This window comes from Spermophilus citellus (genome assembly GCF_964194105.1).
Source record: "Spermophilus citellus genome assembly, chromosome: 12".
Taxonomy (NCBI): Eukaryota; Metazoa; Chordata; class Mammalia; order Rodentia; family Sciuridae; genus Spermophilus; species Spermophilus citellus.
The window spans coordinates 90,175,747-90,203,103 of record NC_138198.1 but is presented as its reverse complement, the minus strand read 5'-3'; the positions used below and the strand labels follow the sequence as shown (position 1 = coordinate 90,203,103).

The 27,357-nt window shown below is 33.3% G+C and overlaps 1 protein-coding gene across 2 annotated transcripts; it reads left to right on the top strand.

Annotated features, from left to right (window-relative positions):
• On the top strand, positions 1-26,409 carry DSC1 (desmocollin 1; the record flags this gene model as incomplete). 2 transcript variants are annotated; one of them, XM_081263503.1, is made up of 16 exons in its annotated part: positions 1-63; positions 2,523-2,607; positions 3,913-4,115; positions 5,671-5,790; positions 6,625-6,780; positions 9,262-9,406; positions 11,482-11,648; positions 12,891-13,025; positions 13,701-13,886; positions 14,912-15,174; positions 15,523-15,665; positions 21,624-21,836; positions 22,473-22,715; positions 24,259-24,380; positions 25,107-25,355; positions 26,212-26,409. In XM_081263503.1, 16 exons carry the CDS (start codon positions 1-3, stop codon positions 26,407-26,409), a joined length of 2,691 nt encoding a protein of 896 aa, XP_081119629.1. The 2 variants fall into 2 exon arrangements, with proteins under 2 accessions (XP_081119629.1, XP_081119630.1); XM_081263504.1 differs by lacking the exon at positions 26,212-26,409 and adding an exon at positions 26,082-26,117.
• Between the last annotated feature and the right edge of the window lie 948 nt (positions 26,410-27,357).

Here is a 27,357-nt window from a genome sequence, read left to right as displayed (position 1 = left end):
ATGGCTGTGGCCTCCGCTGCCCCAGGGAGCATCTTCTGTAAGCAGCTCCTTTTCTCTCTTCTGGTGAGTAACAACCCGAGGATTAGGGACTCAAGCATGTCACTACCCGCTTCCTGCCTCTAGTTTGGGCCTGAAAGAGAGAAGAGGTGGGGACGGAAGGCAGGGAAGACAGACTGGGCAAACAAAAGTAGAGTGAAGAAAAATTCAAAGAGCGGAGAGACTTGTGGTCCAGGATGGGGTGTGTTTAGCTTACAGTTCCAGTGCCTGCTGCCAGGGTATTAAAGTTTTTCAAGGGAATCTCTTGTTCTGTCTTGTTGTGATGTTTTCCTAAGAAATAGTGGAATACTTTCAAACCTTAGGCATTTGGCCCAGAAGTTTCTGAGTTTTACTTTTGTCATTAAATAAGCTCATGTATTTAACATGCTTCCTTCTACTGAGCTGCAAGAATGGGAAAAGGATTTGGGGTGAATGTATGAATTTTCCAGGTCTTTCTTACTTTACACAGGAAGAGCTAAGAGAAAGGCAGAACTCATAGTTAACAAGCAGTTTAATTAGGAAACATAAAAAGCAAAATGTGACAGTTATTAAAAATACCATTAGCCTTCTTTCTGCTTGAATTTTTCATAGTTTGCAATTGCAGGAGATTCTTTTTTTTTTTTTTTTTTTTTTTTTTGGATGGGAAGGGAGGAGTTTTCCTATATCTCTTATCCAGAATTTCTGAACTGAGAATTTCCTTTTTCATTATTTTGGAGACATTTTATTTTCATTTATATTTTCAGAATTTGAAGGTTTTGCTGTATGGGGACAAATATTTTTGCATATAAATTATATATGATACAAGGTTGATGGTGAACTTCCTATCCTGTAATGGCTCCGGGAGACTCAGAGGCCATCTTAAGTTAGTATTAACTAAAATGTAGTGGTGTATTTCCAAGGGATTTCACACACTTTTCTTTTGGCTTTTGGTTTTTGGCCTATTTCCTGCTTCTTATCTTTTGATTTATTCTGTGCCCATTTATCCTTGATTCCCATGATGACAAAAAAGGTATCTGACCACAACTCCTCCAAATTACTTAGTCACTGACTCAACTCGAAGGCTAGAAGACCACTAATGATTGGAAACCTCTGTTGACTCTGCCTGCAGAGGGGAAATAACTGAGGTGGGGCATTAGGACCAGAAGTAAAGAAGATAAGGATGGGAAAAATAATGGGACGCATCGTATGACAGACATAGACACACACAGATAGATTTATAGTATATGTACAAGTATATGCAGTTATGTGTATATATATATATGTATATCTATGTATGTATATATGCATGTAAATTATGCTCTTTTCACCTTATATATTTAGACCACTTTTAGATTACTAGTAATATAAGGCCTTATCTTTGGAAAGTTCTTTGGATATAATTTAGCGCATTACTTTACATAAAAAAGTCAAATAGGTAAAAATTTCTCCTTTTTTAATAAGTGGTTATACAAATTTAAACATGTATGGCTTTTAAAATTCCAGCTTTTCATATTGTCTGGCTAAAAAAAGATTTGTAAAATTACAGTCTATTTTGAACAGGCTGCTGCAATATATTCCATAGACTTGAGTTGAGTTGGAAAGGAAATACATATCTTTTAATATTAATCTCTCTATTCTTTCATCTACACAAATAATGTGTCCATTAACTCTAGAAATATGTCTTTGGAGAAAATCTCATCATATAAATGACCTATATGGTTCTGGTAAATCTAACTGATCTACTGTCTATTTAAATAATCAAAATGCAATCATTTTGATAGAAGAAAAATTAAATAAAGTGCCAAGAAAAGAAGAAAAAATATATTTTGGACTTATTGAAACCTTCAAAGGGATAACTTTTATTTTTCAGATAATATGTCTTATTTGAAATACCTAGATTTTAAAACAATAACTGTGTCTTGAATTTAATTTGAAATCTTTACCCAGTCACAGGGAAGTCTTTATATTTTGAAAAATAGTCCTTTTTAGACTAGTTGTATGACTTGAGATCATTTAGTCTTAGAAGTTTTTGCCACGATAGTCTGAAAAAGTAATTTGAAAACAGAAAATATACCCTCAAATAGGGGAAATGAGGATTTGAGAACCAGTACAGATAATGTAATTACTGAATTCTAGAGTTAAATAAGTTCTTCAGGCTAGATAATCAGAACATTTAGGTATGGTGTTAGTGGCAACAAACTCCATATAAGGTCAATGGATTATAACACATTTTCTTGCATTTATACAATATGAATCAGATGAACTGTTCACTTAATTTTCCATTGATATTCAATGACTATGGTGACTCAAAATCTACTGACATCACATAGTTATAATATCTGTGATATAAGTCATTCTTTGTTGGTTATTTTTAAAATGATTATGAAAAAAGAAGGGATTAGAAGGTTAATTTGCTTTCAAAATTGAAAATATTTTTATAAGACAAAACTGCAATGTAAAAATGTATTTCAAAATGCAATTCTTAGGTTTTCTTTCTTTCTTTTGAGGTTCTGATATTATTTTGTGATGCTTGTCAGAAAATTTCTCTTCAAGTTCCTTCTCATCTTCAGGCTGAAACACTTGTAGGCAAAGGTAAGAAAACCATACTGAGAATTTAACAGTTGTAACTTGCTACATTTCGCTTCAGGCTGTTTTTATGAAGTTTGGGATAAAAGCCACATAGTAGCTACTTGGCATTAAAATTGGCCATACAATAAAAGATAGACTACTTGTTTTTTGTAGTGGTTAAAAATAATTAAAATAATAGTTACTGGTATGTTTTTATTGCCAAAAAAATTAGCAAACATCAGAGAGTTTATTACTCCAAACAAATCAAGACACCAAAACCAGAAGCACATTTTAATTCATATCAGCTAATCTGCTGTCAATGCCAAGTGATTAGACATGAAATGAATACTTCCTAATTTAAATGTTCCAAATAAAATTTGGACTTGAGGTTGATAATAATGAACAAGTATCCACCAAGAATGTATATGACCTACTTCACAAACTAGCTTGTGAAAGTCAAACAAAATTTCAGGGGATCTTACCACTGTAGTCATCAATACATATTAAGTGCTGAGTTTCTTTAATCTCAAAAAGGTGTTATAAAAAGATTATTGGCAATATTAGTGAGAAATATTGCTTAACAATAAACTTGTTGCAAGATAGTTTTAACTGTCAAAGACTTATTGCAAAATCTACTGACATCACATAGTTATAATATCTGTGATATAAGATACAAATTTGTGAATGTGTATGCACTAGATCTATCTATATCTATTGTCTACCATCCACAGCTGCTTGACTTAAAATGGGATCATAGCCCTATTGTAAATTGAAAATTTCAGAACTGGAAAATGCATTTAATACACTTAAACTGCCAAACATTATATCTTAGCAATATCTGCTGTAGATCAGCCATTGATTTTCCTGCTCACATGGATCACTAAGAGCTATTGCTCAGAGCACCTGCCCAGCATCACGAGAGAAGGTGCTACCCCATATGGCTAGCTGAGAAAACAAAAGAAATTAAAATTCACAATTCAAGTACAGTTTCCATTGAAGGTGTATTGCTATTGCACCTTTATAAAGTCAAGGGCCATCTCCACATGTATGTACAAACCTGTCAGTAGGAGGTAAAGTGGAAGAAATAGACCAGATTCAATGTCACCAGGAAAATTGTTCCCTTTTTAATTCATGAGGAAAAGTAATGGGAAATCTGCCTCCACTAGTTTAATTATTTAATTCTTTTGGCTCCTCCATTTTAGAATAGCAGGTGCTTGCCTGTCACCACCCTTTCTGATTCTCATGCATTAACTCTCAGTTGTCATTCCTGTAAAACTTGTTATATTCCTGTTTCACCTGACAAATTGCTGTGAAATTTCTTCTCTGCAGTGAATCTGGAGGAGTGTCTCAAGTCGTCTAGCCAAATCCTGTCCAGCGACTCTGCCTTCAAAATTCTGGAAGATGGCTCAATATACACAACACATGACCTCCTTTTGTCTTCTGAAGGGAAGACGTTTTCCATTTTACTCTCAGACAGTCAGAGGCAGGAACAAAAGGAGATAGAAATCGTACTGTTGGCAAGAGAAGAAAAGGTATACTAGATAAGGATTTAAATAGCTTCATATACTAAGGTCCTTATGAAAGTCCTTCGTTTCCTACACTTCCTTTCAGATTAAAATTACTTTCCTTGAGTAATTATTTTTGTCTTTTTCCATTTATAATGAATATCTACAAAGACTAGACTGCTAAGGAGTTCTACAGCTGTTTACACAGGTGTATAGCAATGAATGAATCTGTAGCAAAGTCAAGGGATCAAAGGTTTTCGTGAGTGCTTTGAGGTGTGGCTCTAAGAGATATCCACCTGAAGAACAAGGACAAGGGAGGGGCCCCTCTCAAGCTGGAGGTGGAGTGAAGCAGCCTGGAGATGAGGCACTCACTCTGTGTGGCTCCTTCCCAACCAACTGTGGACTGAATATTTGTCTCTTGCAAGAGGAAAAGAGATGGTCTAAAACTTATGCCCATCTTAGTGGACAATCCCACAGGGTTCCTTTCTTCAGGGAGTTGGAGGTGTGATCAGGCCAGAAGATTGGTATGAGTGTCTTGGATGGAGCCTCATTTTCTTGCAGTGAAGAGAAGTGATTAGTCTGGGAGTGAGGATGGAGAAAGCTGTGGAAATTCACATCTCATTTAAGCCAACTCAACACAACGATTTTGGTCTTATAAAATCATTCATTAATAAGTGACCTAAAAAAAAGAAAAAGAAAAAGAAGTGATCAATTTAAAAGAGTATTTCCCAGCTAAATTCATTTTAATTACAAGAACTTCTCTTCACTGAGTTTAAAATATGATCAAGCCTTACGAATATTTTTTAATCTAAATTGCAAAGAATCACCACATTACATAAAATAAAATGTACCTTGAGCAAACACTGTTGTATATCTCTATGTAGGTATAAAAATGCTCACATTGTAAGATTGGTAAAATTTGGAGCCAGATGTGTTGGTGCATGCCTGTAATTCCAGCAGCTCAAGAGGCTGAGGCAGGAGGAGCACAAGTTCAAAGCCAGCCTCAGCAAAAACGAGGTGCTAAGCAACTCAATGAGACCTTGTCTCTAAATAAAATACAAAATAAGAAATAGGGCTGGGGATGTGGCTAAGTGGTCTAGTACTCCTAAATTCAATCCCTGGTACAAAAATAAAAGATCAAATTTGGGTTTTACCATTCTTCATGAACTAAAATCAATTCTTTTTATTTGTTAAAGGATCATCTATTTTTAGGGATGTCTACAGTATCTCAAGGTGACATTTTCCCAATGCACTATAAATTTCTTATTCACCCAAAATACTGTGTTAGATTTTAGCATTTATGTATAAAGGGTATGCCTATAAATTTCTGGTTGTTGACTGGTTAAATCAGGAAACAGGTGGAATGAGAGACTATACTGAGTCTAAGGTTTTAGTGTGTGTGTGTGTGTGTTATTATTGAAAAACAAAAATTCTTTGGATATTATCCATCATATTGTTAATTGTTATTATCCATCATAAGGTATAGACCTTACTTATTTTCTCCATGCCAATGTATATGTGAAAATTGTATTCCTAAGAATGAGAAACAATGCTGTACTTCTTTGTTTCTCATTAAACATAGGCATCTAAGAAAAGACATACCAAAGACAGAGTTCTCAAGCGCAGTAAGAGGAGATGGGCTCCTATTCCTTGTTCGCTGATGGAGAACTCATTAGGTCCATTTCCACAACACGTTCAGCAGGTATGTTTCATCTTATTTGGTTTCATATGTATAAACGATTTTTTGTTGTTAAAACTTTCCATTTGAATGTTTCCTGGTATATTGAGTCAGAACTTTTAAACTATTGATAGCAATAGAATCATCTGTTCATCAGAACTAGGATCACATAGAAGTGACCCAATATATTTTATTACTTTCTTCCAGAAATTGTATTTAAATAGTGAGAATCAGGTTTTACATTTTGAATTTATTATGTCCATATTTTGATTCTAAATTCACCTAGTACTATGATAGACATTTTAGTGCTTATGTACAGAGGATATGCCTACAGAGTTTGCATAATTCAACTTTTGCTTGAACACTTATCCTCCAAAACATCATCACTTTCTGTTTACTAAGTAAAGTTGTCTCACTTCCACATAGCTGAGATGCAAGGATAGACAGTTTTGGAATTTTGAGGTTTTTAAATAATTAATTGTGCAAAGTTGAATTACTTTGACAATATTTTTAATCATGTAATTTTCAATTCCAAATAATTCAAAATCTCTGTATTATATTTTATAAAGAAATAAGAACAAGTGCATAGGAATTACAAAGGCATATTACTCCATAAATTTTGTTGCTCTGCAGATATTAAAATAATTTAATGTGAAATAAGTGACAGAATCTGTGGCTTTGCACATTTCAGAATGCAAATGAGAAGTTGAAAAACATGGGAAATGGTTAGTAGATAATAAAAGTAATAATAATAGGTGAGTAAGCAAGAGAGTGATACAAAATAAACTCATAAGTTAGGTTGAAGGTATTCATCACAATATATTTGATCTGTTCCTAAATTGTCACTTGTTCTTATAGATCCAATCTGATGCTGCCCAGAATTACACCATCTTTTACTCCATAAGTGGACCAGGAGTGGACAAAGAGCCCTTCAATTTGTTCTACATAGAGAAAGACACTGGGGATATCTATTGTACTCGAAGCATTGACCGTGAGCAGTATGATCAGTTTTTGGTAGGATTACTGAAATATTTATTCAGAACTATATCTTTAGTTTTGGTTGAGTTATATTCTTGGTGTTGCATTTTTACAAATTAAAAAAATCAAATACTTAATTTAATATTTGCAATGTTACTAATGTTCAACATAAACTTCAAATTTTTATTAGTGCCATTGCTAAAGTGAGTCAGTAGATAAGAGACATAAAGGCGAGGGAAGGTATAGAAAATATAATGATAGCATTTTAAAGAACAGACTTGGTTCTGTAGAATTCTAGAGAAGTGACAACAAATTGTATTGAGTTCAAATTTCCTTATAACAAAATACCTTAATTATTCTCAATTATTGTTGTAAGCAGTAAATCACATAAGAATTTAAAAAAAAATTGATGCTTGGGTTCATGCCCAGAAATTCTAACTTAGTTGTCCTGGGCTGGAGTCAAGGTGATCTTAAATACATTTTAACTGCATTTGCTGCCTCAAACCATGGCATAGCATTGTGCATCTTTTCTTTTCTCTCTCTCACTGTTTTTCAGTAATGAAATCCTTGAGTACCATTTTATTTCCTTAGTAAGCCATGAAAAACTTTACCAGTCTTCTATCTCATCCTATCCAAAAAATTCTATCTCTTCTGAAAATTTAATCCTTTTTTTTTACTTCAAATTTACATGTCTCTTCAGCATTCTGATGCCTAATCTGATGTATAGCAGACATCCGAAGTGGTATTTTGGGAGGATGATGAATGATTTTGATTTACCTCTTATTATCTTGAATTGTAAGAGAGTATAAAGAAGTTTTTTGCTAAATGACATTATGTAAAAGAAACTTACCTCATACGTGGGTAGTCCAGAGAGTGATATCTTAGCAGACTACTGAGAGTTGGTGGTCACAAATAGGCAACTCTGAAAGAAGGTAACAATATAGGGAGGGGAGTGGAGAACTAAATGTTCCAGGAAGCTACAACCCCATAGAAAGATTTACTGGTTAGGAAGAAATCAACAATACAACAAACTCTGGTTGGAGTTTGTCACTAGGGAAGAATGTGAAATACAAAGTTGGAGAGCTCAGACCATAGGAGAGTTAAAGACCTTGTAATTCACACAAAGGAGACTGGACCCTATCCTAGAATGTCCACTAAAGCATTCTATAAGGTATTGCACATTTTCAAACAATATAAATTTCATTTAATGTATTTCATAATTAAGTACAGTGATATAATTTCTTTATAATTTTATGTTCCCTCCCAAATTCCCTAGATTAAACACATTTTACTCCTAATAATATAAAACAATTGATTAAAAAGTATTTATCCAAGCTCTTTTCTAATCCGTTTTTTATTTTTAGTTTTTGGTACAGAAGATTGAACCCAGGGCTTTGGGCTCTACCATTAAGCTATATCCCCAACTCCATTAACAACCATTTTGTTTTTTATTTCCATAAGCAAAATAAATAATTGATAAAGAACATATTAATTCCATGCTAACTTTATAGCATATTCATAAGAAGTGAAGATATGGCATTAGAAGCCAGTCTGTAAAGAAATAAAGAGCTATCTATTCTGTATGTTGCAATATACATTAAATTATCTATTCTGCTATGGAATCATTTTAAAAGAAAAGAGAAGATGGATGATAGAGGCACAAAATGCAACACTCTCGAGAACTTGATGACTGATTAATAAAACTAATTTGAGAAAAAGAAGAGTTTGATATCTTGGATTTGAATACTAGTGCATTTTAGAAATGTTTACAGTAAGAAAATCAGGAAACACTGTAGTAAAGAATTGACGTTAATATGGTTGACTTTGGGGCAGCTTTAGCTGGTCCTCTCAGTGAAGGAAATCTGTTTAATACAACTATGATTTATTGAATGCTTACTTCACACAAATCACATAGGAAAACTGCAAAAAATAATTTGAATGTGAAAAAAAACATTAAATCCTCACGGTTAAGGTCAAGATATATCACTTTGAGATGGAGTTTGTGATACATGTATGCATTTATTAGCATATTTATTAGGAAAAATGCACGTTTATGATAGAAAAATGACAACCGGTAGAGATATCACCCAGAGATAGTTGTGATTTTCTCTCTCTCTCTCTATCTAACTTTTATTACTTTGAAAGTTTATAAACTTAAAAAAAATACTTGTTATTAGAATATCTGAATAAGAAATCTACATACATTCTAACAAATAGAACAGCATGCCTTTATTTCAGAGAACACCTGTAGAACTCATGTTGCTTGGCACGCATAGTACTTGGTGGGAGACTAATGAGAAAAGGAGAAAAAAAAAAAAAAACCCACACACACCTTAAAGGGATTGAAGCCATATGGCGGGCATGCACCGTGCCTGGGTGTTATCTTTCCATTGAATCATTTATTAGTTAGAGAAACCCTTGTGGATTGTTTTTTGAATGACATATTTTGCCCTACTGCTAGGCTTACTTTCATGTTGTCATTTGAGAACAAGCCAGAGGCGTTCTTCTTCCTTTTAGGTATATGGCTATGCAACAACTGCAGATGGCTATGCACCAGATTATCCGCTCCCCTTGTTATTCAAAGTTGAAGATGATAATGATAATGCCCCATATTTTGAAACCAAAATGACAGTTTTTAGCGTGCCTGAAAATTGCCGATCTGGTAAGTTCATATTTTATAAGGGTATAAGGAGATTAATTGACATTTGGTATTATAAGATAAAATGTTTGATTTTATCATTACATTTAGAGGTTCTTTTGTGTTTTTGACTATACATATTCTTCCTTGGATATTAATGTTATATGACATCCCTATTAAAGCTCAAACTGTTCTGAGCAAGTTTGTAAATAGAATTCCATATGCATTCCCTTTTATTCCATATGCATTCCCTTTTATTCCATATGCATTCCCTTTTATTCCATATGCATTCCCTTTTATATCATGACTTTATAATTCTGACAATATTTTCTTGACTCAGTTCTTTGTAGGGTTGGCTGTGGTTGAAATGGATTCTGGTCTAGATATGTATGCTTAGAAATTCTGTTGTGGAGAGAGGTGGCTTAGTTTCCTAAGGGACTAGCTAGGAATCCATCATGACTATGAAACAGAAGTTAAGAATGGGCCCCAAACCACTTGTCTTCCAGCAAAATGAGAAGTTATTATTTTATAGATTCATTGCTTGTTTTTTAAATTATGATTCACCTGAGGATATTTGAAAGGCTGGATGTAGGAAAAATTCAACTTTCCTTTCCAACTCAGGAAGAGTAACAAAGTAAAGTGACATAACAAAACATATAGAAAACCCCATTTTATGGTGCCAAGGAATATTTTTTAACTGATATTTGAAATACAAAGAGGTAGACTTTTACACATTATATATACCACATTTTATTGAAACTTTGCAGTTCAGTGTTGATTTTCTTTATTAATTAACTGTTGGATATTAACCTTTATTTCATCCTAAACTTGTAACCTGTGCCTAGTAGGATGGAAATTCTAGGAAAACACTAGACTTCAACTTCAATTGAATTTCTTACTAATGTTTTAAAAATGATAGAATACTAAAAAACACTTGACTTTCAAGAATAAACGATGTATAACTTTCTAGTTTTATAAGATCACACAGTTTTCAAAGGCAAACCTTGTGAGGTTCACTTTGCTATGCACATTTAGAAGACTGCTAAATAATATGTAAAGTTTCTATCTAGTTAATCTACTTTGGATCTGAATGTGCAACAGACAAATATTTACATTCTCAGTTTTTGCCATGTATATGTGATCACAAGTGTTTTATAAAACAATATATAATTGGAAGCTCTATAAAGTTTCAACATATTTTCAAGGACCCAAAATATATCATAGCATAAAAATCCTACGATTTTCAAATCCCAGATTTGTAACAACATATGTATTCCTTTTCTTGGCATATTTTCCAAATTGAAAAAAAGTCATTTGTTTCATGTTATATGAAGCCAAGATTATAACCTAGGCCTTCCAAAGAACATAATAACATAGTCTAGTTTATTTTAAGAATCAGCAAGAAATGATGATTTCTTATGGCTTCCTCCATTCTGTGACCAGGCACATATGTATGTATATTAGTCTTTCACAATCAGTGGCTTGCTGAAACAGCATTTCATAGCCATGTCTGGGCTGTGAAGTTTGTCTAAAAGTTACTCAGACTAATGCATAATGTTTATTTCTTTCTTATATTAATAATCACTTGTGTACATTAATAACTCAGGAACTCTGTTTATTAAAATATAAAAACATTTGTTACATGCAAAGTTGTACTTTTTCTTTCATTAGCATTATTCAATAGGGATATAAAACAGAGTATTCAAAGAAGGTCTTGTTCAAAAATAGTCCATGAACTGGGATAATATGTTAGAAAGAATTTTAGAACTATGGTTACCAAGTGTATGCTCTGTGACCAAAGGTAGGGTAGGACCTGTTCTAGTATATGTAGAATACAAATCCTGTTAATCACAGTAGCCACTTAATTGGAGTTCAAGATATGGGGCTTGGAGAAGTCTTGTAGAACATGTATACACTCCTCACATTATCTGTAAAACTCATCATTTTGTGCTTTTATTTCTTTCCTATACAGTTTACTATAGCAATGCCTTGATTTTTATTTTTGTTTATAATTTTATTTTTGTTTAAAAAAATCCTTTTGTTTATAATTTGATTATATTATAAACAAAAGGGTTTAACTTTTCTGATTTATCTAACAGGAACTTCAGTGGGACAAGTGACTGCTATAGACAATGATGAACCTGGAACCCTTCATACTCGTCTGAAATTCAAAATTCTACAACAAATCCCTGATCATCCAAAGCATTTCTCCATACATCCAGATACAGGTGTCATCACTACAACTACACCTCTGCTGGATAGAGAGGTAAGAAATCGATCAACTTCTCCATCACTAAACTACATGTAAACTGACAATTAACTCCCAAGACAATTTGCAATATGGCCCTTGTGGCCCCTTCTTTAGTTTTCTTCTGTGGACTAGGGTTAGGGCTTCTCTGGAGACTTCCCTTTGCTCTACAAAGACAATGGGAAAGCACAAGGTGTTAGACAAGGTCTCACTTGCTTTTATTTACCTAATGTGATGCGGTGGTGCTAAAATTGTTTTGTTTATTCTATTTTGGTTTTACGAAAAGTAATTTCATTTGACTTCCAATAGATGTAGTTTTTAAAAGTTTAAAAAACTTGATTTGTTAAAGCAGCTTTAGATTCACAGGCAAATTAAATAGAAATACAAATGGTTCCCAGGTATCCCCTGCCCTGACACATAGCCTTCTGCGCTATTAACATCTTGCACCACAGAGATACATTGTTATAATCAATGAACCTAGACCAGCGCATCATTATTACCTAAAATACATCATTTCCATTAGATTCACTCTTGGTGCTGTATATTCTATGGGTTGGGACAAATCTGTAGGGACAGGCATTCATCATATAGCGTGATCTCACTGCCCTTTTGTACTCCTCCTGTTCCTCTTTTCCTTTTCCTCTCTCTTGAAATCTACCGATCCTTTTTACTGAATCCATAATTTTTCCTTTTGCAGAATGTCATATAGTTGGAATCATACAGTATTTGGCCTTTTCAGATTGGCTTCACTTTCCTGATAATTTGCATACAAGTTTCTTCCATATCTTTTCATGACTTGATAACCCAGATCTTTTAGCACTTAATAATATTCCATTGTCTGAATATATGTTTACTTATCCATTTACCCACTAAAGGGCATCTTAGTTTCTCTGACGTTTTGGCAATTATGAATAAAGTATCTTTAGATTTTGCAATGTTATATTAGAAACATCAGCTTCCCATTGTATGAATTGTCCAGTCTCTTGTTCTGTATTTATATTATGGTGTCCTTTTAAAAACTGTATTAAAGGTTAAGGTAATACCTCAATGGTAAAACACATGCTTAGTATGTGCAAGGCCCTGGGTTCAATTATTAGCATCAAAATAAATAAATAAGTGTGTGAGAGTGTATAATTTGAACATGAATATTTGCAAAATATTTGTAAAATAATCACAGCAGAAAGAGTAGTTCTGACAGTTATAAATTAGAGGAAATAGAAGTGTTCATCAATGTACCATTTTCCTTTTTTTTTTTTTCAGAAATGTGATACTTACAAGTTAGTAATGGAAGTGCGAGACATGGGAGGTCAACCTTTTGGCTTATTTAATACAGGAACAATTACTATTTCACTTGAGGATGAAAATGACAATCCACCATATTTCACGGAAACTTCTGTGAGTGTATCTCTGTATTCATTTATCTGGATGCATTTACGTTTTCAAAAAAAATGACAAATATGAAACTTGATAGCTCTGGGAGATAATGCATTTTTTACTTAAATAGTTTCCACTTACAAATAATAGAGAGAAAAATATGATTTTTGTAAAAACAATTGAAGTACCAGTCATTTCTGGAGGCTATGGAAATAACCATGCTTGTGGCTACCCAAGAGCTTTTCCACCCTTGAGGTGGCTCATGTGTTCAACATTTTCTTGGTTGCTAAGCTCCAGGATCAGATTGCTTGGATTTAAATTTTTATAAGGTGAAGAAATAGAAGAGTCTTTACATTTCAAGTTCTAAGATGAAAAATGGTTTAGCTTTATCTCTTCTGCTGGACTCACTACTTAACACAGACTGTCACTTTTGAGCAAACTTTCCCAGTAAACAATGTAAGATATATAGACATAAATATAAAAACAGATATGGATGATATTTATGCATATATATAATAGATATATGCATATCTTATATCTAGGAGAAAATAAGTAAGCTATGAATTAAACTTGTAAGTTATTTCCCAACATATGGGTATACATTCCATATCTCTTTTTCTTTAAATATGAATTTTAGAGTATAAGACCATATTGTAAAAGCTATAGATTTCTAATTTAAAAAGGCTTGCTTTTCAGTATTTTACAGAAGTAGAAGAAAATAGAATCGACGTGGTGATTTTACGGATGAAAGTACATGACCTAGATTTGGCCAACACACCTCACTCAAAGGCTGTGTACACAATCCTACAGGGAAACGAGAATGGAAACTTCAAAATTAGCACAGATCCAAATACAAATGAGGGAATCTTGTGTGTTGTCAAGGTAAATTAATAAAATAACCATGTTTTAAGGCATTCAAACTTAAGCTTGTGTGCTGATAAAAATAATTAATATTTCCTTATGTATATGACTAGAATATTGCAGTGTGGTACTGAAATCTTTCCTATTATTATTTTACCCTCATTTATTTTCTTAGAGGAAAGTCATGTCAGGCATAAAACTCATTGCTCTACATATGAGGAAAATCAAGGCAGAGAAATATTGAATATTGTATCAGATATTTGCCTTAGAAGTAATCTTAGTTACTCATCTGGTTCCTTTCTGAGCCCTTCTATCCATAGCCTCACCAACCTCTTGCATAGTTATTTTCCATCATAAATTTCTAAAAGACAACAGATATTCCCAGAATCTTTATGTAGAAATTGTTTTCCTAATAAGATTCCCACAAAATGGCCTTTAATTATTATATTACATTTTCTTTCTCTCTTCTTTTGTGCTTCTAGATTTCTCTTTTTCTTTTTTTTATCATTTAACTTTTATTTCAAGAGTGTTTCTGATTCTTCAGGTTAGAATTGAGCACTTTGATTATAATCTAAACAGACCTAAATTTCATGTTGTTTAAAAAGATGCTGCTAAGTAATACAATGACATCTTTTGTCCTAGATGCAGCTGCATGGTAGCCAAATCTCATCAAATTATTTTATACATTAGCCTGGAAGAATTTCATGTATCATTATTATTTCACATGATAGGTAATGACATAATCTGAATTTTCTCAAACATTTCTTCTGCATTTCTTTTCATATTTCAGCATTTAATATAAAATGAAGGTAGGGTCTTCTAAAAGAAAAGTAAGAAGAAACATTGGTTGAGTCAAAAACAACAATTTTGGGTTGGACAGCATTTATTATTTTGGAAAGCTAATTATTAGTTTTTGTATTAGCAACAACTTTTGGTAATATTTTAAATGTGAAAATGATTATTCTCTTTATGTTAAAACTTGGAATCAAAATCATAAGTCCACGTTATGTATATACTGACTGATTAAAGTTATGTTTATTGAATAGCCATTGAACTATGAACTCAATCGCCAAGTTGTTTTGCAAATCGGTGTACTTAATGAAGCAGAATTCACTAAAGTGGCAAACTCGCAAACTCCTCCCTCAATGTGTACTACCACTGTGACTGTTAAAATCAAAGACAGTGATGAGGGCCCTGAATGCGAGCCACCAGTGAAAATTATTCAGAGTAAAGATGGCCTTCCAGCTGGTAAGGAACTCCTTGGATACAAAGCACTGGACCCAGAAACACGCAGTGGTGAAGGCTTAAGGTAAGGTACCTTTCAAAAAGCTCCTTCATTTTTATTGAAATCTAAAATTCTTTTCTGGTACTGGAGGATGGAACCCACGGGCACTGTGCTGCTGAGCTACATCTCCAGCCTTTTTTATTTTATTTTGAGACACAATCTAATTTGCCTTGGCTGGTCTGGAACTTGTGATCTTCCTTGTGTCAGTCTCCTGAGTTGTAGGGATTACAGGAATGCACCATGGTGCTAGTCTGGTGGGATGTAAATGGATTGCAAATTTAGGAAAGTTCTATGTATTTTTCAAAATGACAAATTGTAAGATTATGTCTGCTATTGGGTATCATCCTTTATATATTGATTTCTGAAAATTAGGTATCAGAAGTTGGGAGATGAAGATAACTGGTTTGAAATCAATGAACACACTGGAGATTTGAGGACTGTGAAAGTCCTAGATAGAGAATCGAAATTTGTAAAAAACAACCAGTACAATGTTTCAGTGGTGGCAAGAGATGCAGGTAAGTGTCATTTTCTAGAAATAAATGTAAAAGTAGGGTATGTTTCTAAGAAAACTTTGGGTGGAATCTGTTCATTTCTGGATCAAAAGTTAATGCAAGCCATGTTTGCATTAATGTAATCATAGGCATACTGCAAAAAAAAAAAAAAAAGCAATGTTTGTGTTATGATTGAAGTCTACCCAGTTCAGGCTCCCAAGCATCAGTTATGCAGAGCTGCAAGGGAATAAATGATCAGTCTAAGTTCTGAGGAAACAGTGGCCTATTCAAGGAACTCTATTTTTTTTTTCCAGAAATGCAGGTTTAGATTATTATGATTTGAACATGCTAAATAGTTTCAACCCTCCTAAAACAGTTAAGTTCCAGATAGGTTTGTTCTGAGCTTTTCTTAATGGAGAACAAATCACTTATCCTCTTTCCTAAAGAAGGGATAAAAAGCTATGGTTTGTAATCTCTAAGGTTAATTCTAAGAACTAGTCTATAAAGAGCATCCTTCAAATAACTGTAATGATCTTTAACTCTTTTTGAACTTATATCAATAAATCAATTTCATTATGTTTGTAAATATGTTGCAAAGTGTTTGCTAATGTTTTATTTGTATACATATACTACTATGCTAATATATTGTTTATATCATAGAAATACACAAAATAAATATTAAAAGTGCCAAAAATATAAATAGAAGTTATGCTAATTTACTTCATCATGGCAATTATATATTTACTCATTAGAGGAAAAAATTTCACAAATAATAATGAACTTCAGCTTTTCTAACGTAGCCAATTCTTTTGACTATCTTCCTGACCCAAGAAGGTTTCCACTGTTTTCATCTACATAAAATATGCTGTTTTCTCAGCTATTATACCCTACTTTTTTTTTTCTTGTTGACATAAAACAAAAGTCGTGTCTACAAGAGAGACATAAAAGGTTTAAACTAACAGGGATGCTAGGTGCTTGCAGTTTATATGGAGAAGGGGAGCTGACTCAGACATAAATCTGCCCCATCTATCCTTATTTCAGTCCTTTGACCCTTGGTGTAAAAATACCATGTTGCACACTCTAATTAGTGCGTTGACCAAGCTAAAGAACAATTTTTGTGAGCTAAAACATTTGGGCTTCAAAAATCTGAAATTGCCTTTGAAAGAAACCCTAAATGTGAATATGATGAATGAATCACCTACATATGATCTTTCTTTCCTCTTGATACTTCTCATTCACATACTCTTTTTGAATTTTTTATGTTTTAATTTTTTTCTAATTAGTTATACATGACAGCAGAATGCATTTTGACACATCATACATAAATGGAGTGTAGCTTATTATTCTTCTGGTTACACATGAAGTAGAGTTACACTTGTTGTTTAATCATATATACACATAGAGTAATAATGTCTAATTGATTATATTATCATTCCTACCCCCATACCCCCCACGCCCTTCACTCCCATCTTTCTAATCTAAAGTATCTCTATTCTTCCCTAGCCCTGCCTGCTCATTGTGAATTAGCATTCGCATATTGAAGAAAACATTCAGCCTTTGATTCTTTGGAATTGGCTTATTTTGCTTAGCATGATGTTCTCCAGTTCCATTCATTTACTGGCAAATACCATAATTTCATTCCTTTTTAAGACTGAGTAATATTCCATAGTGTGTATATACCACAATTTCTTTATCCATTCATCTGTTGAAGGGCACCTAGGTTGGTTCTATAGTTTAGCTATTGTGAATTGAGCTGCTATAAAACATTGATGTGGCTGCATCACTGTAGTATGCTGACTTTAAGTCCTTTGGGTATAAACCTAGGAATGGGATAACTGGGTCAAATAGTGGTTCCATTCCAAGTTTTCTGAGGAATCTCCATACTGCTTTCTAGAGTAGTTGCACCAATTTGCAGTCCCACCAGCAATGTATGAGTGAACCCTCATATCTTCTCCAACATTTATTGTTGATTATTGATGATTGACATTCTGACCGGAGTGAGATGGAATAATACACATATTCTTAATATAATTTTTAAATGCAATTTTGGGGGGAAAAGACCTGTTAAAGAATGGGGAAAACATTCCCTAATAAATGTTGTTAATTTACTATTACTCTATAATTTTGGATTATTTACTCTTCTTTTGTAAGTAAAAATGAAATCTAAGTGGTTCAGGAACACAATAATGACAAATAGGGAGTCCTATTTACTCATTTATTCTTCTATCAGGTTCTAAGTACCAGTCAAGTTGCCATGGAAAGTAGGAATCATAGGAAAAAATTATGCAGAATAAAGTATAAAAAATTAACTTTGCTCTTTAGAGCTAAAAAGCATGGTTTATAACCACACTGAACATTGTACAAGGAAATTAAAAGTTTACATTAATCTACCTCCCAGGGTCATAGTTAACCTAGGTAATAGAAAAATCATGTGGCAGTATGAAGGATTTTGCTCCTTTGAACTTTAACCTATTTGTATATCTATCTATATTTACATATGAACATATAAACATTATATAAGATATGTATTATATAAATATAATATATAAACATATGCTTATATATATAGCAAGGATTTTGTTTTGAAGCTTCCAAATATTTCTGGATGATAACCTAGTTATTCTTATAGCTTTCTTAGAATCAAGTTCATGTTCTTGTATTTCTTGTGTGCATCCTCTTTGTTAGGATGATTTCCCTGCTTATCAATCTAGAAAACACTATTTTATATTCTTTCCACCTAGAATACTGTTGCCCTCCTACTTTAAATTCAGGTCTATTAAAGTCTTAAAGTGAATGGCAATAACAACTTCTATGATCATGCCCACTAATCTTTGGTCTGTTCTTAATACCTTTTCACATTCCTGCAGTGAGACTAATATGCTAATTATCACATATGATGTGTCTTTACTCTGAACAAGGTACTTTCATTGTTTCCATGTATATTCTTTCTCTAAATTATAATAATGATGAGCTCCATTATTAATAAAGACTTCTCCACCGCCCTTTTTATAAACATTCTTTCATCTAGCATCTAGCATAGAATATGGCATAGGTTATTCAATGCAGATACCAAAATGTCTCATTCCTCATTGTTTGAGAGCCCTTTGAATCTCCAGGACTACATTATGAAGTTCAATACCAAAAGCTACACAATTTCAGGGGCATGTTTTGCATTTGGAACAACAACTGGTTCCAATGTAGAAAATTGAGTTCAAAAATTTACAATGCATTTTGGGATTCTGTAAAGATAATTTTCTTAAAATAGAAAATGTAGAAGGGTTGTCATGTGGAAATTAATAGGAGGCATGTTGTAGCTTCAATTCTGTAAATATTTCAATGAACTTGACACAACCTATTAAAATAGGTTGGAAATCATCTAGAGCTCATATATATTATATGAATTAACAATATAATTATATTATAATTGTTACATTACCATTCTATATTATATTATCATTTAATGGCATTATGTATCATTTTTATAGTTGTCCACATCTGGGGTGATAGATTAAGAAGGAAGAACCTGAAATCTTTCTAACAATTAATTAAAACACTCTATATATGCTTCCCAGGCTGGCTCATGATGCAGTGAGCTTCCAGTTACTGAAAACATTTAAGTAGCACTGGAGAACTATGGTTTCCAGAGACCCTCTTATTGAAGCATTATCAGTTTGAATTTTACCTAGTCCACATGTACTTAGCAGCTCTGACTCTGTGATGTTCCCTTCTCACTGATACTTGTCATTTAATTCTGTCCTTTCAAGGTAGACAAATGTAGTTATTTACCTTTTCATGATATTTGACAATTGTCAGTTACTTACTTTTGGTCTATTTCCTAGGGATAAGGCACTTTGATTGTTTTGGTTTTGACTTTTGTAGACATCCATTTAAACAATTCCAAGCATCTTTTATTCTGTTTTCACCAGCATGTTTAAAACAGACCATGATAGCAAATGATGTCATGTAATAAATGTTATTTGAATACAGGATTAAGTGAATCTTGATTTGTTTTCCTATGGTTGCCATATTTTTATTAGCTTTTTAAACTGTGCTCTTTATTTCTCCATAAAGAGAAAGGCTGTTTTATTAAGTGTAAAAGGTAAATCAGTACACATCAACTCATGTGTAATGTCTGTTTCTACATTTCTTTAACTTTAGAAAAGCTCCTTTTTTACAATAGTCATTCTCTTTTTTGGTTAGTTTGCTGATTTTGAAGTTCTTACTCATATTCAGATTTATTTATAATTTTCTGGTAGCCTTAAAATATTTATATGCCATTGTAGGTATTTTTCCCTAATAGTATATCTCTCTTTTATTTTTGGATATTTTGAAACTTGTTTCAGCAAGATTAGTTTAATGTATATTTATACATATAGTATATAATATATATAGTAGTTATTTTGTAGCTTTTATAAGTCATATTGACTAAATAAATTTTGTCATTATTTAACAGAAAAAAAGATTTCCTTGAAATATACAACATGATATAACTTAGATGTCATTTCAAACTAAGAAAAAAATGGATTATATTTGATATGATTTATGGTAGACTTTATACTTATAGCAAATTCAACATATATTTCAATATTTAGACCAGCATTCAATGTAAAAAGTATTAGAAATTTGATAATTTTTTTGTTTTAATTCCAAACTCATACCATTTATGGAAGTTTGTAATCTTTTCACAAATGATAGAATTTGAACATATTTTTAAACTTTACTGTCTTTCAAACTCAAATTATATTTTTATATGCAGTGAGCTTCCAGAATATATGTGTGTGTATATGTGTGTGTGTGTGTGTGTGTGTGTGTGTATTTTTTTTTCTTGTACTAAGGATTGAACCCCTAAACCACAATCCCCAGCCCTTTTTACTTTTTATTTTGAGACACAGTCTTGCTAAGTTGCTTAGGGCCTTGCTAAGTTGCTGAGGCTGGCTTTAAACTCATGATCCTTCTGCTTTAGCCTCCCAACCCACTGGGATTACAGGCATGTGCCAAAGCACCCAGTATGTAGAATATTTTAATTAGACATATTTCTTAAGATTTATGTGTGAAACATTAGGACAGTAATGGTGGTAATCAGCAGTTGAGTGAGAGTTTCTATTAACAATATTATATTGATTGAATTAGGGTGAAAGTACACACTCATTTTTCTGAATTATTCAATTAATTTTTTTCAAAGTATAAAAACTATGTCTGATGTGGTAACATTCAAGCTACAGTGAGCCAAGAAATACTGGGGTCTCAAGATGAAGGTGACTCACTGTGTTACATGATCAATATTTAGTGTGTCATTCAAGGCAGGAGCAAAGTGTTCTGAGAAAAACGAAGTTGTGACATCGTTGTCTGTAGAAGTCACAGGTTTCATGAGGCAGTGACATTTTAGTAGATTCTTAAAGATAACTAGATTGGACTGCAGATATAGCTCAAAGGTAGCACATGCTTTGTGTGCATGAAGCCCTGGGTTCAAAGCCCCAGCACAGACAATAATACTAATAACCATAATAGGGTTTACCAGGAGGAGGAGAAAAATACCTGGTAGAAGCCACAGAAAGTACCAAAGCAGAGAGGAAATAAAGCACCTAGAGGTTTTAATGTGAAGTTTTATAAGTTTTGAGCAAAGAATAAATGTAGAAAAGGAGAAGATGCTGAGAAGGTAATTTATGACAAAATGTAAAGTATTTTTATTGTAAGGGTGAATATATTTTTTTTTATAAAACAAGTGTACGAAATCAATTTTATTTTCAACAGGTGTTTCTGTAATGACATTGGAATCTCACACCTTTTAGTTTTAAAAAAGCACCTGAAAAGATCATCTGACCCAGCCACCAGTCTTCTAAGAAGAGTGTCACTAGTTTGCATTAATAGTGTCTGAGATTTGGGAAGATAAATGAAAGCAGATGTCAACTGTATATTACATAAATTGTTGAAAATAAATATATTTCTTAAGTTTTCATAACTTATTTTTAAAATCTCTCCTAGTTGGCCGATCTTGCACTGGAACACTCGTAGTTCTTTTGGAAGATTTTAATGATCATCCACCAAAAATTGAAAAAGATGTGACAATTTGTAAGCATGATAAAGATTATGCTCTTCTGGAACCGGAAGATGACGATGGGCCTGATAATGGTCCACCTTTTCAATTCTTTCTGGATAATTCTGCCAACAAACTTTGGACTATAGAATCAAAGAATGGTAAAGAATTGTGCTAAATTTTGTACCCAGTAGTGGTTTGAGATGGCAGATCGTCTTGATTTTCACCTTAGTTTCTCATAATAAACATGTTAATTTTAGGAGATTATCTTGTAGATCCTAAAAAAGGATAATACTTTGCTTTAATATATATATATATATATATATTTATGTTATGCTTAGGTTCTTATTGTAAATCTCCTAAGAAAATTTATGAAGACATTTTAAATGATCATTTGAATAACATGTTAAGTTTGGGTTAATCTAATGTGAGCACAAAATAAAATGAAATTTGATTTCCTGGTTTACTGTGAAATCAAAATAATTTTTAAGAAAGAAAAATGAACAATTAAGAACAGTGGAGAAGCTGAAGAATGAGGTGGAGGGAGAAAGTTTGAGAAAGAGGAGAGCAGAATGAAATTAGCCAAACTATATCATGTGTATCTATGAACGTATCACAGTAAATTCTACTTTTATATATAATGATAATACACCATTTAAAAAATAAACCGATAAGGAAGAAACATTAGAGTTTTATTTCAAATATACCCACCTCCATTCCCAAGGATACCAAGTAGGAATAATATTGCTATGGAAAGGTCATATCAATATATATTATTTCTACCTTTTCCTCCCTAGGTAAACAAGGTGTTCTTCGTGCAAAGCAAAATCTTGATTACAACTATTATTCTGTGCCTATCCAAATACAAGACAGACATGGTTTGTCTGCAAAACATGTGTTGTCAGTGAGAATATGTGACTGCACAACTCCATCTGACTGTAGAATGGCTGTTAAAGATGAGAGAGATATTAAACCAGGAAATGTTATACTTGGAAAATGGGCTATTCTTGCCATGGTGTTGGGTTCTGCATTATTATTGTGTAAGTATTATCATATAGAATTTGTTAACCCATGTTTTACCTAATGTTTCTGTTGATTTTCCATTACTATAACAAAATCACCAAAGGTAACAATTTATAATGAAGAAAGGTTTATTTTGGCTCATAGTTTCAGAGGTTTTAGTCCATGGTCAACGGGCTCTGTTGCTTTGGGGCCTGTGCTGTGGAACATGTGCTGGAACAAAGCTGCTTGCCTAGTGGTAGCAACGAAGTAAAGAAGACAGGAAGAGGCCAGAGTCCTCATATCCCCTTCAAGGTCACTCCCAATTATTAGATTTCCTCCCCCTGGGCCCCACATCTTAAAGATTCCAATCTCCTAATAGCTCTATTTAATTTAATGCACAGCCTTTGGAGGATACTTAATCCAAATCATGGTCATTTAGAAAAAAATAATATGACCATTCTTCAAATTAATTACCTGTATAACCTTTGATACATGTGCTCTAAGTCAAAAGAAAAACATACCAATAAGAGTAGATTGAAATTTTTAAAGTAAATTCCAAAGGCAGGAGCCTCAGTTCTTCAATAATGTTTCACGTTTCTTCTTCTTTGAACTCATTTTTTTCATATGTAAAATGTAGAAGTTGGACAAAATTACTAAGATTCCCTCCCATATAAAATATAGTCTTCCAAGCAGTAGTCACGTTTACATAGAGAATACATAAATACAAGAAGATAAGGTAGTTCTAAAATTCTAGATATTTGTGTTTCATCCTCGTAATAAAGTGATTTAGTACATATCATAAGAAGTTCCCAATGAGTGAAAAAAATGATCATATGTTGAACCACTAAGGGGACATAATGCAAGCAAAGGAAACTTAGATTTTGCATTCTACAAACATTTTTTTTTAAGTACTGGAGAATGAACCCAGGGTCTCATGCATACTAACCAAGTGCTCTGCCACTGAACCACAGGTCTAACCATTACAAATAATTGTTTGAAGACACAAAACTAATGGCAACCTTTCTCAGACTTCAGCTTCTGTCTCTCAACTACAAAGAACAATTGCATCTACAAACTTATCCCATAGCCTTTACTGTGTCCTAATTCATTTGAATTTGAGTTTCAGGATAAACTGGATGTTCCTCATAACACTAGATTAGTTAATATACACTTTCAAAACCAGACACTGGTTTTATGTTATTGTCTTGTTTATATTTATATCTAAATTTTTTGTTTTGTTGTTCTAAGTCTGTTAAATGTGTTCTGTATCACTTCAAATACCAATAATACTATCTTAAAGCTCAAATGAAGTCATTTTTTAAAAAATAGAGAATGTAAGAGATACATAATTTTGGACCTAGGAAAAGAGATATTATTACTCTAAGACAGAGATTGTATAGGTGAGTGCATTTTACAAATATTCTTCTTTAAATTTTTATGACCAGAAGTGACCTCAATTTGTGGAATACATTTTTAAAAGTTGTGCAAAGAAACTTCAAAACAGTCTGATCATCAAATTATTTAGTGTATACCGAATTGAAAAAAAAATACTATTTTACTTCAATCTTTTCCTTTTTTAAGGTATTATGTTTACATGTTTCTGTGTTACTACCAAGAGGACAGTAAAGAAATGTTTTCCAGAAGATGTAGCACAGCAAAATTTAATTGTATCAAATACTGAAGGACCTGGAGAAGAAGTGACGGTAAATCAGATTTAACTTCCCTTTGAATTGTGTGGTGACCCAGTGATGCAGTGTGATGATTAGTAATAATGGCAACAATAATAACCAGTAATGTTTATGGAGCACTACACCAAGCAGAGTTCCAAGTGCCGTGTTTTCATTCATTTAAACTTCAGAAGTCTGTTAAATTAGTTTCAAAGGACTGCATAGCAAATTGAGTGACTTAAACAATAGAAACTTGTCTCACTGTTTTGGAGGCTACAAATCAGAGACAAAGGTGTTGGCAGGGCCATGTTCCGTCTCAAGGCACTAGGGAAGGACCTGTTCAGGTATCTGTCTAGCTTCTTATAATTCCTTGGCTTATGGCAGCACAAATGTTGACATGACATTCTCCCTGGACATGTGCCTATACCCAAACCTCCCTTTTTCTAAGGACATTGGCCATATCAGATTAAGGACTCACTTAATCTGGTATAACTTCATCTTAACTTAAGCAATTGCATCTACAATGACTCTATTTCTATCTAAGGTCCCATTCTAGGCCCTGGAGGTAAGGACCTCTCCATGTGAGGTTTTAGGGACTCAATTTACACCATAACACCTAAGATGTGGCTATTGCTGTAATCCTGATTTGGGACCACTGGGGCACAGAAAGTAAGAGCTATGTCTGTGGTGAAAAATTCGAAATGAAAGTGAACTGTGAGTTTCAGTTGGATTCATCTTATAACTCTCATTTTTATTTTTTAGGAAGCGAATATTAGGATCCCCACACAGACATCCAACATTTGTGACACAAGCATGTCTGTTGGTACTCTTGGTGGCCAGGGAATCAAAACACAGCAAAGTTTTGAGATGGTCAAAGGAGGCTACACTTTGGATTCCAACAAAGGCCATCACACCTTGGAGTCCAGCAAGGGAGTAGGGCAGGGAGGTGTAGACACCGGCAGATATGCGTACACGGACTGGCAGAGTTTCACCCAACCTCGACTTGGCGAAGTGAGTCCCAGTGTCTTCAAGTTCACGTGACATGAATGTTAGACATCATTTATGACCCAGTATTTCCCCCAAATTTTACTCCTCATACACCTGCAACATATCACTTTTCTAATGTTGAAGGAATTGTCATATAGATGGATGTTAGGTCCAAACCTCAAAGCAAAAAGTTTTGAAAATTTTAAAAATACAGTTTACAAGACTTTATCTAGGAGTGACATATGTAGATATATTTAAGACTGAAACCTTCTTTCCTAAAAAGTACCAGAAAAAAATCTGGAGTAAAATATGTGTTATAAACAACAGATCATGAGTTATCAATAATTGTCAGTGTATTTGAGTTCTGCATATAGTTATGAAGTCCTGGCTATCAAAAGAAACCGGGTAGATTTTTGAACTTGTATTCTGGGTTTTATTTCATTACTTTGATTGTTTTGTGTTCAGATTAGTCAGTACAGGTTGATATTAGCCAGTACAATATATGACACTATTGTACTACAATAGTGTATTCTAAGAATTCTAGCCTATATTGGTTTTCCTCATATATGTGAAAAGGCTACAGAGATAAATTTCTACTATACACATTTATTTTCAAATGGGAAATTTTAAGTCATGTGATGTATATAAAGCCTTAATTTTATAAATGTGTTCACTGGGAGCATTTATTTATTTGCTATATTTTAAAAATGAATAGAATACAGACCAATCATGTGCATTTTTTATATGTAGGAATCCATTAGAGGACACACTCTGATTAAAAATTAAACAGTAAAAGGTAAATCAAAGACATCATTTTTCTGCTAATATGTTTAGGTGTTTTTAAAAAAATAATAATAAAATGTGCTCTTTCTCGAAACAGAAGGTGTACCTGTGCGGACAAGATGAGGAACACAAACATTCTGAAGATTACGTTCGTTCTTATAATTATGAAGGCAAAGGCTCTATGGCCGGCTCGGTAGGGTGCTGCAGCGATCGGCTGGAAGAAGAAGGGCTGGAGTTTCTAGATCACTTGGAACCCAAATTTAGGACATTGGCAAAGACATGTGTACAGAAGTAAATGTTTTTTTTTTTTTTTAATGGAGTAACATCTACCGATACATCTGTAAGAGTTTATTGAATGTAAACTGATAGCAGCATCTGCTAATTATTTTGTTTATTGGAGACAAACTTCAAGTCTCATAGACAAGGGTACTGTAACTATGAGGCTCCCCTAAATTCTCCTTGTCTGATAGAACTTTCATATTCTCTAGACATAAAGTTTTCATTGTTTATTTTCTTTTGTATATACGGCCCCTTTGGGACTGAACTGTGTGCATTCTGGCATCTTCCATGGTATTTGAAAACTTAGGCTACTTTGTGTGCTATGTGGGAAAGTTGGGTATTGTGGAGGCTAATCAGAAATGACTTTTTTTTTTTTTAGCTGTACAAATTAAATACTTTCTTTAACATCTTGGGGAGAATTATGTTTTTATAAATATTTTCTCTAGTGCCAGAGAATTGCTTTCTTTCTACCTGACTGGTTTAAGAAGGATTTTAAAATGTTCTCAGGTGCAGCCTTCTGTTGGGTATAAAAGCTCCTTTCTCCATACTTTCCACCCTTCAGAGGTGGTGTTTCTAGCACTGCTTCTTTGGGAGCCTTCAGGGCTTAGGGTTTGGATTTAGTTCATACTGAGGTGTCATAAGGTTCCTACAGATTCTAGGATTGTTGGAAAGACATAGAACAGGACAACTCACAGCAACTTGAGTTGCAGAGATTTGCCAAGGAGGATAGGAGAGGATTTCTATGAAAGACTGTCTAACCTAATGCCCATGGGTTGACTTCAACTCATAAATATGTTCCATTTGTCCACCAGATAGACTCTTGGCTTAAAAAAAAAAACTGTACGAATGCCTTGGCAAGAACACTTGTGATGTAGTTTGACATAGACCTACCATCTCTGCAGCTCCCACCTCACATCTTCAATTATTTGTACAAGCCCTGAAAGCATTAGGCTGTAGCCCTGAT